This window comes from Mytilus edulis, chromosome 13 (assembly GCF_963676685.1).
Source record: "Mytilus edulis chromosome 13, xbMytEdul2.2, whole genome shotgun sequence".
NCBI lineage: Eukaryota > Metazoa > Mollusca > Bivalvia > Mytilida > Mytilidae > Mytilus > Mytilus edulis.
Genome location: NC_092356.1, coordinates 25,605,608 through 25,619,985, shown reverse-complemented (window position 1 = coordinate 25,619,985; position 14,378 = coordinate 25,605,608). Strand labels below are relative to the sequence as shown.

Below are 14,378 nucleotides of genomic sequence, written 5' to 3'. Positions count from 1 at the left end.
TGACATATAGATTATTTAATTATCAGTACATAATATCAACAATGTATTTTTTTTATTCAATGACCGAACTGAAAACAAAGAGTATTTTTGTATCTATCTCCCTCTCACTTTTGTCGGTGTTTGCTAATTTTCCCGCCAAAAATATTCAAAACAAGAATAGTGTATTTGTTGTTCAACATTTGCGTTGTTCACATTTCTGTTTCGTTTCGTTGAACATCACTTCATAATTAAGAAATATTGTTGAGTCATTCGCAAGCTAATGGTTTTGCATTGCCAATCAATACAAAAACGGCTTTACTCTGTCGTAGTAACTATTTTTATGAAATCTGTAAAGATACGAATAATTCAATTAATTTAAAAAAGAAATTGCTTAAATAACTTAATACATGTATTATTTTAATAAATATTGCTACAAATGTATTCCATAGAAATATCAAACCATAAGATTAAAGATGAATATGACACACCAGCATCTGCAAGATCGTGAATTTAAAACAAATCGCATAATTATAATCGATTTTTAAATGTTTGAGGTTTCTCTTTTATACTACAACCATGAACATTTCGAATGTTCCTACATCGACTATATATGTACATTATTACCAAAAAGAGGAACAAACCTTACACAGTATACACATTTTGCTAGAATAAATCATATTTGGCGTCTGCTTAACACTTTTTTTTTTTTAAATCATCCTCTTTTTTAAGAATTGTGTCACCATATTCAAGTAACCTAGGTTACGATGGTGTGGTTTCGTGTTGCTCAATTTTTAATTTTCTCTGTTATGTTTGTAAACTGTTTGTCTTTTTTGTTTTGTTTTAAGTTTTTTTTGTTTTTTTTTTTTGTTATTTGTCGACTTAATGTTTTTAATTACATAGTTCAATTTCCCTACTCTTTAAATTGATTGCTTGAAATTTTTACAATTTTTCAATCTTTAATTAAGGCGTTGAAAAGATTAATTATTAAAGAGTCACCGTGCAAAGAAGGTCAAGACATTGTATTGGTATTGTTTAATTGAATTGTTTGTAAAATTTTGCTTTATTGCGATACTAGGGTTATTAACCATTTATATTTATTCCTTTATATGATGGACACTTTTTTCCGTATGAAACATTGTCCTTTCTTTGAAGGGCACCTTTTTCCACTTCTGTGGACACGATTTCATAGGGAAATATATTATTGTCCGGATGATATTTCATAATACCATGTTGTAGACACAATTCACTGTGAAAAGGTGTCCGATGGACATAATTTCATAACGGCCTATTTTTACTCCTACACCGGGTCGTAAATCCATCTTTCTCAAACTTTGAATGGAATTGATTCTTTATAAAGTTATTATTTTGGGCATTATTTCATTAATCATTTCTATATGATTGTACATCAGAACAGTAGCAAAGTTCAGACTTCAACTTTTAATTAGGCGAAATAAAATAATATATGTGTTTTTTCTATTAACTCTTTGAAAAAAATTGGGTAGGTACAATGTAGCTACATGTATATAGGTACAGATTTTGTTTTATGTAACTTTATTTTACATTAAGTCTATCGGTCCGGAGACAAAGTCTGACTTTAACAGTGCTTATTGAAAAATGTCCCCCCCCCCAAAAAAAAAAAAAAAATAAGGGTGGCTGTTTCTAAGCTTAAAAATAGGGTAAATAGGAAAATAGGAAACACACATATTTTTTGTTGGCCTTGCACAAGTAAACATGTGTACCGTCACAAGAAATTTTTCCATCACCATCCGTGTCGACCTCTACTATCATCTCCTCCGTTTCTTCCCATGTCATTTTCTCTCCAAGATTTCCCATGATGTGCTGAAACTCTGATACTGTGAGATAACCTTTTCCGTCTTTATCGAAAACTCTAAAGGCCTCTCGAATGTCCGCAGCGGTTTCTTTTGAGCATAACTGTTTTGTCATTATGGCCAAAAATTCTTCAAATGTCACTGTTCCATCCCCTTAAAAATATGTGTTTTTTTTTTAATATAATGAGACCTTAAGTTATTTAACTGTTCGCCAAGTGCATTTCTTAAATTGAAATTATAAGCTACGCCTGAAACCAGTTATCTGAATAGTTTGACACATAGATTTTACAGGAGAAATATAAATTTGTAACATAAATTGGATTTTTTCCTTTGATGTTTTTATGAAATAATTTGCTTAAAAAGTGTGGTGAGGGAAAACCATGGTATATCATATGCAAATTTATGTTGTACCATACTTTGCTTATTAAATATGCAACTCGACTAGAATCCAAAGGAAAAAGGCGGAGCTTCAGCCATGGTATAACATATTCATTTTCATGTTATTCCATGGCTGAAGCTCCACCTTTTTTTTTTAAATGTATCCGCTTCTAAAATATTTAGGAAACTGTAAAACGTACTAAAAGGTCAAGATCTTCATTTGTTTTCATTTTATAAGAAAAAGCAATAAATTATGTGTACCACATTTCAAGAAACCCTTTTCAAACTATATAGGATTGTTACGAATTCCCTTAATTTTGGAAACAATTACAAATGTTTCTTCTTTCAGTTTTGAAAAAAATAAAATGTAAAACTATCATTTCCTTTGCGAAAATTCAATTAAATTTCGATTTAAAGGGGAGATACCTATACAAAAAGGAATAAATATTGGCTACAAATATCTGTGAAAAACATGATTGGGGGACGTACACTATCTACGCCCCTGGATCCGCCACTGTTAAAATATTTTTTTATCATTAAAATTGTGTATTAATAAACAATCTAACAAAATAAGGGAAGAAAAGCATTTTTCAATCAGATGAAAATTCTGTAAAATATGATTAATTTGTGTGATACATTGAAAACAAAAAAAAAACAATTCTTACCGTCATTAGAATAATTATTTAATCCTTGTCGCTGGAATCCGACATTTTTGTTTACCTCAGTCTGATGACATTATGAAATTACCTGCGCCTACAATCATACACGGGGCGCAAAACTAAAAAAAATCGGGAAAATCCGACATTTTCTTTACTTTCTGCAAATTCAGGGGTTCTATTACATGAAATACACAGACGATCATACACGAAGCGCAAAAGTGACTTAATTGCGCGCGCTTCCATTTCATTGGATAAAACTGTAACGTGATCAATTTCCAATATCAGTTGAAGGTCTTGAAGCTGTCAATCATTTTATTTATATTACAAATTTTATATACCATGGGCCGGTTTCACGAAGCTATCCTAAGACATGTCATAAGACATATCTTAGGACATGTCTTATGATCCTCTTATGACTATCCTAGGACATATCTCAGACCTCGTCTCGAAGCTGTCTTAGGATCATCTTAGCTAAGACATCCTAAACCTGTCGCAAGTTCTTTAAATTTTCAAATAAAAATATGATCTACGGAAAAAAAATCATGTTAATGTAGTATGTCTTATCATAAATTATTCTAAACGTATTGATTAATATAATGACATAATTTGCAAAATAAAATATAAAAAAATAAAAGTAATTACTATACTATATATAAAAATATTAATTTTCGCGAACCATTTAGGTCACGGAAATTCCAAAATATGGCATCAGTAAGGAGAGTTGTGCAAATAATGTGAATACACAGAACCCCCATCCAAATTATCTTTAGCTAAAAGTATTCATCATTTTCTATTTTATATGTACTAACAACATTCCATTTTTCTATAATTTCGATTAAAATATTCCAAAATCTGAGTTAAAAAAAGTCAAATGCCCAAAATAAACATTGTCTGATTGGTTGAAGTACTGTGGCGTCAATGATAAGCATAGCAAGCCTCGATGTAAAGCACACGCTTCACATGAATAAGGAGAGTTTTACAAATAATGTGAATACACAGATCCTCCATCCTATTTATATTTTGCTGAAAATGTTGCAATGTTCATCATTTCTGTTTTGATTCTGCTAACAACATTCCATTTTTTCTTTAATTCCGATTTATATATGTGGAACCCGCAATAAAAATAGATGGCCTCAATGATTTAAACGCAACGCAAAAAATTCCGTTGACCCTGAATTCAACGGATCGATAATAGCATCATCACCATCAACAAAATGTTTACCGTTATCTTTGTGAAATTTCAGTTATATAGTTCTTTAATTAGAGAAATTTTGGTAAGTATTACTTATTAATGTTAAGGTTCTACTGATGTGCTCCTCTAGACCTTTTTGACGGTCCGTTTTATCCCATTTATCTCAATATTATCTCCGATGACAGTAATGTCAACCCGACCTATTCGTGTCAAAAGTGAAAATCGCATCGATTTATTGAACTAATTTCTTCTTAAACTGTGCATGCATTATTTCTGTATTATATGATAACCAATCACATTCACGTTGCATGTTTGTATGAAAATGGTCATGTATTAGTGAATTGTAAGGGCGATGCAACTTGAGGTCAGTGCGCGATCACGTGACATTATTATTTGTCATGCTCCCCGCGTAACACGTGTCTGAATTATCCTTTCAAAGTGTTATGAATCTTTCAATCACTATTTTATGAAATATTTCTAGGTTTGCATATCAGTAGTCAAAGTGAATTAAACGTAGTTCTTAGTTGTGTTTTTTTTTATATAGAATTAGAAGGTAAATCTACATAAGGGGGTCTCATTGGGGGGGGGGGGGGGGGGGGGGTGTTCTGATCCCAGATCCCACTTACTGTTTTGTCAGATTCCCATATCCCGCTTACACTATGTACATGAGCAATTTTCATTTTTTTGTCATTTCCGGGGTCCTGCAGAACCCCATTTCCCGTTTTCACGACAGACCTCATTTCCCGTTTTCATGACACAATAATTTGACTTTCACGTTTCACACTAGTCAGCATTTAACTTCACCCAAAAAGATGACTCAACTTCCCTCTATATTTAAAACCTGCATACTAATTTAAATAGCATTTGCTCCCCTTGAACACTATTTGGCCCCTTCCGTGTCATTTCCCTTTAAATTTGCTGAAAAGTCATACTTTAAGTCCATTTACAGTAACGGCTAATATTTGATTTTACCATCTTAATTTCAATTTTCATATTGAACACATTTGACCATTCAATATGAGTTCCCATGTATTTTTGTCATATATGAAGGAGGTTTTAGGTCATGTTTTCCTAAACACCTTATTGCTATTTGTCTGTCTGGATTGTTAAAACCACAAAATCAAATATTGATGAATATGCAAGTTTTCAACAATCCCGGAACATTAACAAAGATGTGTGTGAGAGGGTGAAAATTACCCTTCTGATGTACTGATATTTTTAGCACCCCAAGTGAGAATCTAACTCAGGACTTTCAGCACTGTAGCCATCGGTCTTAACCACAAGATCACGAACTCACATTTGATGAACTAATTTCTTCTATATTAACTGTACGTGCATAAATTCTGTATTATTTGATAACCAATCACATTCACGTTGCATGTTTGCATGATAATGGGTTCTGTATGAGTGAACTGTAGTGTATTGCAAAATTAATGCAAATTGTGACGTCAGTGCGCCTTCACGTGACATAATTATTTGTAACCAAACCGGCTTCTCATGTAATGTAACGGTTTATTTCGTCCTCTGTGATATTTTATCCTGAGGATAATTTGTCCCGGTAATTTTTTTCCAGGCATGGTATTTCATTTCACAGGTTGATTTTTCCCAGAGGAGTGAAAATCTATCAGATTTCTGTGTTATGCGGATAGTATGTACGGGTATATATTTGCCGTATTATATTTCACAGAACCGTGTGAAAAAGAGTCCCATTAACTACTATGTAAGTTACTCTCAATCAATATATACCTGACTATAATTATAAAATGTTTACAAAGGTAAGCAACTGTCTAGGGCCAGGTAAGGGAGGGGAAAAATTAGTATTAGTACTATTTCGCAGAACGATAAACAGATGCATAGACAGACCAAGGGGGTGGGGGAAATTTAGCTTATGACATATATGTAAGAAATCATTGAAGCTTGATGGGAGTGGGCAACCCTCTGGTCCATCAGAGCCCCCACACCTTTTTGAAAAGTTCTGGATCTGCCACTGAGATTTGCAGGTTTTCTTAGTAAAGATACCTTAAAATATCACAAACTGTGTGCTTTCCAGACCATAGTTTACATTTTTTTTCATATTTTGCCGTGTCAAAATGACCTAAATTTAAAGGACAGTATATAGACCCAAAAATGGTATATCACATTCTACACATCAAGATTTTAGCAGGAAAGACTGCCATTGGAGTTTTTAACCATTGTGACTTTTTAATTTGATCTACTCCACTAATTAAAGTCGTTGAAGTAGAATATTTAATGTAGGTTTGTCCACATTTTGGTATATATTAATACATGTTTAGAAATAATGTTGAGCCTGTTCCTAGATGCCTGTTATAGACTTCAATATTTATTGTTTATTGAAAATAAATGGAATCAATTCTTTCAGAAAAGTTTAATTCTATGGAAATGTATCCCCCCTTTTATAAGTTGAAAAGGCTACATAGAGGTCAATATACAGTCTCCAACAGAAAACCAAAAAAAGGAAAAATAAAGTGAATTTTGGAGAATTATTAAATGTACATGTGCATTTGAAATATTTAAGATATATTGTTTCAATTTTTTTAGTTCTAGGTTCCACATAACTACCATTTTAGAAAACGATTTCAATGCTAAGTCTATTAGAGGGATATTTGATTTTCATTGGTTGTAAATATGGAATCTTATTCAGTGGCAAAGGAAATAGACACTGACAAGTCTTAGATAACATTTTATATAGTTTTGAATTTTTCTTCGTCAGTTGACTAAAATTAGATGGAGGTGTGTTCTAATTTCCAACAGAGGAGCAATCAACCTATATCAATATGTGCATGAAGCAAATTGATAGTTGCTAGATACTGAATGATTATATCCACAATAAAGGTTTAACCTGTGCATATATACTTAAAACAAGATAAAAAAAGTCATGTCTTTTTCAGGACTTCTGAATCCAATCATGTAGTATGGAATGTTATTGAGATATGGTTTGGGTGGATGGATGGTCATGAAGGACCTGTAGTACAAAGTATATCACTGGATTTAGCTCTTTGTCTAAGTGTATTATTAAAGTACTTTGCTTTGAGCTCAGTTCATTGTTATGCAATTCATTCTTTGTGAAATTAAGATTTGACAGACAACTCTAATGGACAAGGATTTGTCAAAGTAGTATCATCTCTATGTACAATGTAAGTATTCAGGAGATAAAAGCATTCTATTTTGATTTGAACCATACATTTTATAAAAAAAAGTGGGAACAAATTTACCGGACAATGCTACTCCCACTACTAGCAATATGATGCTAGGTTGTTTTAATACATCTGTATTGCCTGCTGATGACTCGGCCCTGAGTGTAAACGGTCCTTCAATTAGGAGGGAAAAAAAATATAAGGCCTATCCAGTCTAAGGGAGCTTCCATTTGATTTTTATGGGGGGAGCTAGGATGAAATTTGAAAAAAAAGGCAGGACAGGATTTTGAGTAAAAAAAAAAGGCAGGATAAGTAACTTGGCAAAAAAAAAAAAGGCAGGATGACAATTGTTGTAAAAAAGTCAGGATAAGCGAAGAAAAAAAGAGGCAGGACCGAATAGACTGAAAAATAAAAAGGCAGGACAGAGATTACAACTAAAAAAAAAGGCAGGACAAAATTTTTCATCCTAGCCCCCCCCCCCCCATAAAAATCAAATGGTAGCTCCCTAATCGATTTCTAAAACTATACTTCATTGCACATGTTCAACATTTTTATACAACCACAAAAAATTTGGGGTCGTAAATTGGTATCCTGTCCGAAAGATGGTTTCTGGATAATAACTTTATTATAAGTCAACAGAAATCAACAAAATTATAACACAACGTTTATAACCACAAAAGGAAGCTTGGGATTGATTTTGGGGGTTATGGTCCCTAAGGTTTAGGAATAAGGGGTACAAAAGTGCCCAAGACAAGCTTTAATCTAGTGTCGGTTTAAAAAGTTGTGTATAAGTATTTCAATTGTTCTGAAATTGTACCACAATGTTTAATACCATAAGTAGAAGGTTCGGATATATTGTGTGGGTTATGGGACAAACAGTCTAATAATTACGGACCAAAAACAAACATTTTTGTAAATTCAAGACCCTTAATTGGAGTTTGTCCAGAATGGTTCTTGAATTACCTAATACCAATGCTTTATGAAATCTTCTTTGAAAATTGGAGTTATCTTTCTTTGTTCAGTCAACTTAAATCAATTATACAATATACAATGCAATATTCACTTTATTACCAACTGATAAATTAAAGCAGTCATTAATAACCATTCAGTGATTGCAAGCACTTTCTAGGGTATGCCCTTTTACAAATGGAAAAATTATACATTTTTTTAGTTTCTGATCTCTTAACTGAAGTTTGTCTCCTCTAAATGTTTCTCATTTCAGAAATTAAAAAGAAAATTTCTTTAGATATTTTTGTTTGAAAGGATTAATATTCAGCAGTATAGTGAATTGCTCCTAACACAAAAGCAAAACAAATATTTAAGTTCATTAGACCACATTCATTCTGTGTCAGAAACCTAAGCTGTGTCATCTATTTAATCACAATTCAAACTCAGAGCTGTTTCCAGCTTGAATGTTGTGTCAATACTAGCCCCAACTGTTCAGGCTTCGACCTCTGCAGTCGTATAAAGCTGGGCTCTGCGGAGCATCTGGTCCATTCATTTGTTTATTTTTCAATTTGTGTGAATTAACATAGTTACAGTAAATGCTAATTACTGCACTTTCATACCACAACAAATATTGTATTGGTACATGTATCACTCAAATGTGTATCCATATAACAAAAAAAATGAAAAGGAATAATTTTGCATTACCTTTTGAATATTATGACTTTTTAGATATGTAGACATATTAAGACTCATTAGTAGATGTTGATAATATTGGCTTAAAATGCTTGAAATTCTATCAGATTACTTTTGGAGCAGTTATGAGTTTTGAAATTAGAAAGATCATATCATATGCAACAAGTGTAGTAAGTTTCAAGTTGATTGGAATTCAGCTTCATCAAAAACTACTTTGACCAAAAACTTTAACCTGAAACTCCCACTTCCATTTTCTATGTTCAATGGACCGTGAAATTGGGGTCAAAAGTCTAATTTGGCTTTAAAATTAGAAAGATCATATCATAATGAACATGTGTACTAAGTTTCGAGTTGATTGGACTTCAGCTTCATCAAAAACTACCTTGACCAAAAACTTTAACCTAAAGCGGGACAAACGAACGAACGGACCCACAGACCAGAAAACATAATGCCTATCTACTATTGTAGGTGGGGGCATAAAAAATTTAATAAATAACACTCATAATGCTCAGATTGGTTGTCATCGTGCAACATAGTTAATAACACCATATAGAAAAAACATAGAACTCATTTTGTCCTAAGACACTGTCAAACATCCATACATACTATCCACACTCATCTGTGTCCACACTTGTTTATATATAAATTATCTTTAAACAATACATCAATATAAATATGAAATTTTCAATGCAAAATTAAGAAAAAAGAATATAAAATTATGACATTGTTTTGGTACAAGTGAGTTGAATTCAATTTCGACTTTATTGGTTATAAAGGGTTAAGAGATAAAATCGTGCAATTTTTATATCAATACATCGAATTTTCATTGTTGACAAATCCTGATAATCCGTCAATGTATATATGTTTTAAGCAGGAACAGGAGAATAGATAATTAGATAATAATAAGATATTTTTTTTCAAAATGAATATAAAAAATGAGTGTAATTTATATAAATAAACGTATAACTATCCTAAGACCATCATAAGACACCTCTCGCGTTGTCCTAACTTTATGACCAACTTTAAGATATGTCCTAATTTAGGACCGCTTTGTGAAACCCACTTATGACTAAGATATGTCGTAAGACCATCATAAGACATATCTTAGTCCTAAGACAGCTTCGTGAAACTGGGCCCATGTGTCTTACTCATTAACATATTTCAACAAACTCATCCTTCGGATTCGTTTGTTTAAATATGTTAACTCGTAAAAACCATGGTATATATAGTACATATACAATACAAGTACATTGGAGGAAAATAATCATGTTTAGAAACGGGACGAAACGCGAGGCAGAGCTTTTCTCTAGTTTCAGAGCGAGTAAGTACAAATAAAGTTTATATTTTTCGACATATTCAGTGCACATATATTATATTGAATTGAAATGCACACCCGACACTTTAAGGGTCAGTTGTTTAAGCAAAATAATTGTATCGCTTCCCCTCCCCCCCCCCCCCCCCCCCCCACCCCAGAAGACAGTTTAAATGCCGCCCCAAAAGAGGGCAAATAAAGCAATAACAATAATTTATCCGCCAGGACAGTATGCATGTACTCTAAATAAAGTAAAATAAGCCAAAATGATAATGAAGTTATATGAAAAACAGATCTAGACAAGATAAAAAAAGGGGGATGGCGAGTGCCATCATTGTTGAAGGCCGGACTTTGACCTATAATGGTTTACTTTTACAAATTGTGACTTGGATGGAGAGTTGTCTCATTGGCACGCATACCACATGTACATGTTCTTATAAATTTATCTATTTTAGGGGCCCTATGTTTTATAGGTATTACCATCTATATCAATCTCATCTACAATTTTTTTCAGGTCTTCATCTGTTGGGTGTTTTCCTAATGATCTCATGACAACACCTATCTCATGTGTTGTAATAGTACCGTCGCCATCTTTATCAAACAGACGGAAAGCTGCCCTACATTCTGAAAATACAAAAGTAAGGGAAACTCTAAGAGTTCATAACCTACTGAAAATAAATGATTTTAACATATCTATACTTCTACAGGAAGAGATCGATTTCATTGAGCCGTCACTCCTCTGAAACCATACTGAGTCGAAAATATTTGTGATATGACGTATAAATGTACAAGTTTGTGTTTTGTACTTCCTTCTTTGAAACTAACTTTTTCCCACAGACAATGCAAAAGGAGCAGGTCCGGTAAGGACCGATTTTGGCCTCAAATTTCAGGTTCAGCTGACGAAAGATTTTGACCACTTTTTAAACACTTATTTAAGTGTCTATTTCATTTGAATCAATTAGTTAATGTGAACGATTTTAACTGATTTAATAATTAAAAACGACCCGATTCAAGCTCAAATAAGAAAAATCTACCAAATATGACGAAAAATGTCACTTTTCAGATGTTTTTTGTCAAAAATGAAAGTGGCCGCATCCGTGTTCATTATCAACCTTTATATATGTTATGTATTATCATAAAATACAACTTACATTTCAATATTAAGGATGAACACGAATGCGGCCACTTTCGTTTTACACGAAAACAGTCTAAACTAAAATGCTAAAATTGTGAAGATTTCAGTAATTTAGCATGACTATATAGTGCTAGTACCCGATATATGTGCATTGTATTGTCAAAAACAGTCCATATGTATGTAGCAGAAGCATTCTACTGTCTAATAAATAACTAAAAGTTTACATTTTAACGATTTCGTAAAACTGGTGTATTTTGGGGCCAAAAAAGGGTCTTACTGGACCTAATCCTTTAGAGGAACAATATCCAAATTCGCAAATATTCAAATTCGAAGAGTTATTGATCCGTGTCATATACGCTTTCGCGCATGATCAGTCCACGTACTGCCCATGGTATTTAAAACTCTTTGTATTTTAACATTTGGCATATTGTACCAATATTTCGCGGGCATCTTCTAGTAAAATAACAATGAAACTAAAACCAAATAGAAAAAAGACCAACACGAGTCTGAAAATCAAAGCTATAATTTAATCCATGGAAGAAGCGATCTTGGTATAGAAGCGTTTTTCTAGATAAAGAGGGGTTTATTTAGCTGATAATTGTCAGTAATATCAAGGAAATGTGGATATCGTGTCACCTATTACATTTAAATCACCATTATTTGTTCAGAAACAAGTTGTGTTTTGGTAACTTACCTAGAATTTGCTCTTTGGTTAATTTGTCAACCTATAAAATATTTATTAAACAAATAAGAGACATTTATAATACTACCAACACAGATGTAGATAAATAATTATTTTGCTCCCATCTAATTAATAACTTGTAAAATAATGCTACGATAAAATTCAAATATTCAGCCACCCCATGTTTTTAAATTTTGAGAGTGATAATCCGGCAGCGTTCCTATCAAAAGCGGCCAAAGGGTATTTAGGATACTAGCTCTTCGAACGTACAAGATTTAAAAAGTAATTTTCATAGTTATAAAGGCTGCATGTCTTGAAATTCAATACAGGCGACTAATTATAATTTGTATGATACAAGAAATAAAATTGTAGTTGTACGTACACACCCTTTATAAATTACTCATAACTTCATAAATTAAAGCGAGGTTTTTGTTAATGGGTAAAGAACGACTGGAGTATAATGATAAGAACTTGCATTCTGATATCTGATACAAATGACTTTTCCTAAAATCGAAAACAACCCGACGTATGTTTACCATTAGAACTTCAAAAATAATCACACACAATGATAAATACGCGCAATTGTTTTTTGAATTTACAGTAAAATAGAGAATGGAAATAGTTAACAAGAGACAACAGCCCGACCAAAAGAACATTAACACAGGCGAAGGCCACCCGGAGGCGTGCTTCAGCTGGCCTCTAAAAAAATGTGTATACTTGTTCAGTGAAAATGGACGTCATTCTAAACTCCATAACATCTAAATGAACTAAAATTAAAAATCATACAAGTCTACCAAATTAAGGAGTTAAACATGTTTTGTGAGATGACTAACCTCCCACTATACCTCTAGCCAATGTAGAAAAAACAATTACACAGCGATACGCACTGTAAAACCCGGTTTAAAAGAACGTTCATGCATTTATATTTACGCACTATCCACTATATATATATACCGTCAAATCCACAACAAGCACATAAGTTGGTGCAAAAATATTGTTAGCGCGTATGCAAAGTATTTTAAAATTTGGCATATTCTGATTTTCAAGACATTTAAAATATTCTAAATTCAAAACTCACCATTATTGATTATCTCAAATAATCTATTAGTAGGATACGTTGAAGCAGCTAAGAGTTTATAATTTTGACGTCATCAAACAACTATTACTGACGTCACTAACAATAAGTTCACGTTACAATGACGTACATTGCATCGCAAGAAGATTGTCTGCACTGTTTTATATATATAAGAATAGATGAAACTTTATGTGAGTGTTACTGTCACTGTATGAGGGTTTGCATGGGGTTAAATGATTAAAGAATAATGCCCTTAAAAAATGAAGAAAAGAGAATAACGGGCAAAAAAAATTTGAAGATTAGAGGAAAAAGGGGTTAATTTGTTGAAGATTAGAGAAAAAAGGGGTGAAAATTAAATGTTTACAGAATAACAGACCAACCCCCCCCCCCCTCCAGACCCTCCTGTATGATCCCGCTAAAATGCATCACTACTTACACTAGTTACAGTCTAAAATATAGATCTTTTATTTTTTATTTTTACAAGAAACTGAAGATACCAAAGAAATGTTCAAACTCATAAGTCGACAAACAAAAAAGAAGGGAGGTAGGACCTTTTCGGGACGTCGGGATCGCCTCTGGTGTTTTTAAGCTCTGGATTTAGGGATTCATCCTTTTCAGTGGGATCCGGGAATTCTTTCTTTGAATTTTGGGATGTCGGGATTCATCCTTTTCAGTGGGATCCGGGAATTTTTTCTTTGAATTTTGGGATGGAGGGAATTAAATTTTTTCGGGACCTCGGGATTTCATGTTTATGAGCCCGGGATTTCGGGATCAGGACCCCTCCGTACCCCCACAAAGAACGCCATGACAAAAACGGTTAAAAAAGTCTATAAAATATAACATAGAAAAACTAAAGACATAATGTGAACTCCATTAAAAAATTGGAGTTGATCTCAGTTTATGTTCTGGAAGGGTAAGCAGTTCCTGCTCTACATTTGGTACTTATCGAGTTGCACAAGTACATTGTAAGTCACGATGTACATACACATCTCTTGATGGACTTATCTTGAACTGAATTTTAATGTGCGTATTGTTATGCGTTTACTTTTCGACATTGGCTAGAGGTATAGGGGGCATATCCAGAAATCAACGCCACTTTGCTTATTTGAATATTATACTAAAGAAATCGGATACGGGTCACGGAAATTACATTAAAATGAAAAAATGTCTGTTTTAATTTTAATTTAAGTGATAGACAGGTTGCCGGGGCAGAAAATGAATATACACAACAATATACACCATTTAATCGAAACATAATGACTGTTGTTGCAAAAATACAGGTTCCTGAGCTATTTTAAAAATCGAAGTGAGAGGCCTTTAACATTGCAGTGTAAAATACAG

The 14,378-nt window shown here is 32.9% G+C and overlaps 1 protein-coding gene across 1 annotated transcript; it reads right to left on the bottom strand.

The window, feature by feature from the left end:
* LOC139500886 (calmodulin-like) lies at positions 1-13,137 on the bottom strand. The gene is made up of 5 exons (XM_071289777.1): positions 13,041-13,137; positions 11,975-12,005; positions 10,626-10,769; positions 1,719-1,961; positions 1-326 (listed from the first exon to the last, which is right to left on the bottom strand). Exons 1-5 carry the CDS (start codon positions 13,041-13,043, stop codon positions 295-297), a joined length of 453 nt encoding a protein of 150 aa, XP_071145878.1. The 5' UTR covers positions 13,044-13,137; the 3' UTR covers positions 1-294.
* Between the last annotated feature and the right edge of the window lie 1,241 nt (positions 13,138-14,378).

Excerpts from the sequence above, each read along its gene's own strand:
- LOC139500886 (XM_071289777.1), bottom strand. Across the intron at positions 10,770-11,974 it reads AACCAAAGAGCAAATTCTAG|AATGTAGGGCAGCTTTCCGT; the intron begins GTAAGTTACCAA and ends TTGTATTTTCAG. Across the intron at positions 1,962-10,625 it reads AGATGAGATTGATATAGATG|GGGATGGAACAGTGACATTT; the intron begins GTAATACCTATA and ends CATATTTTTAAG.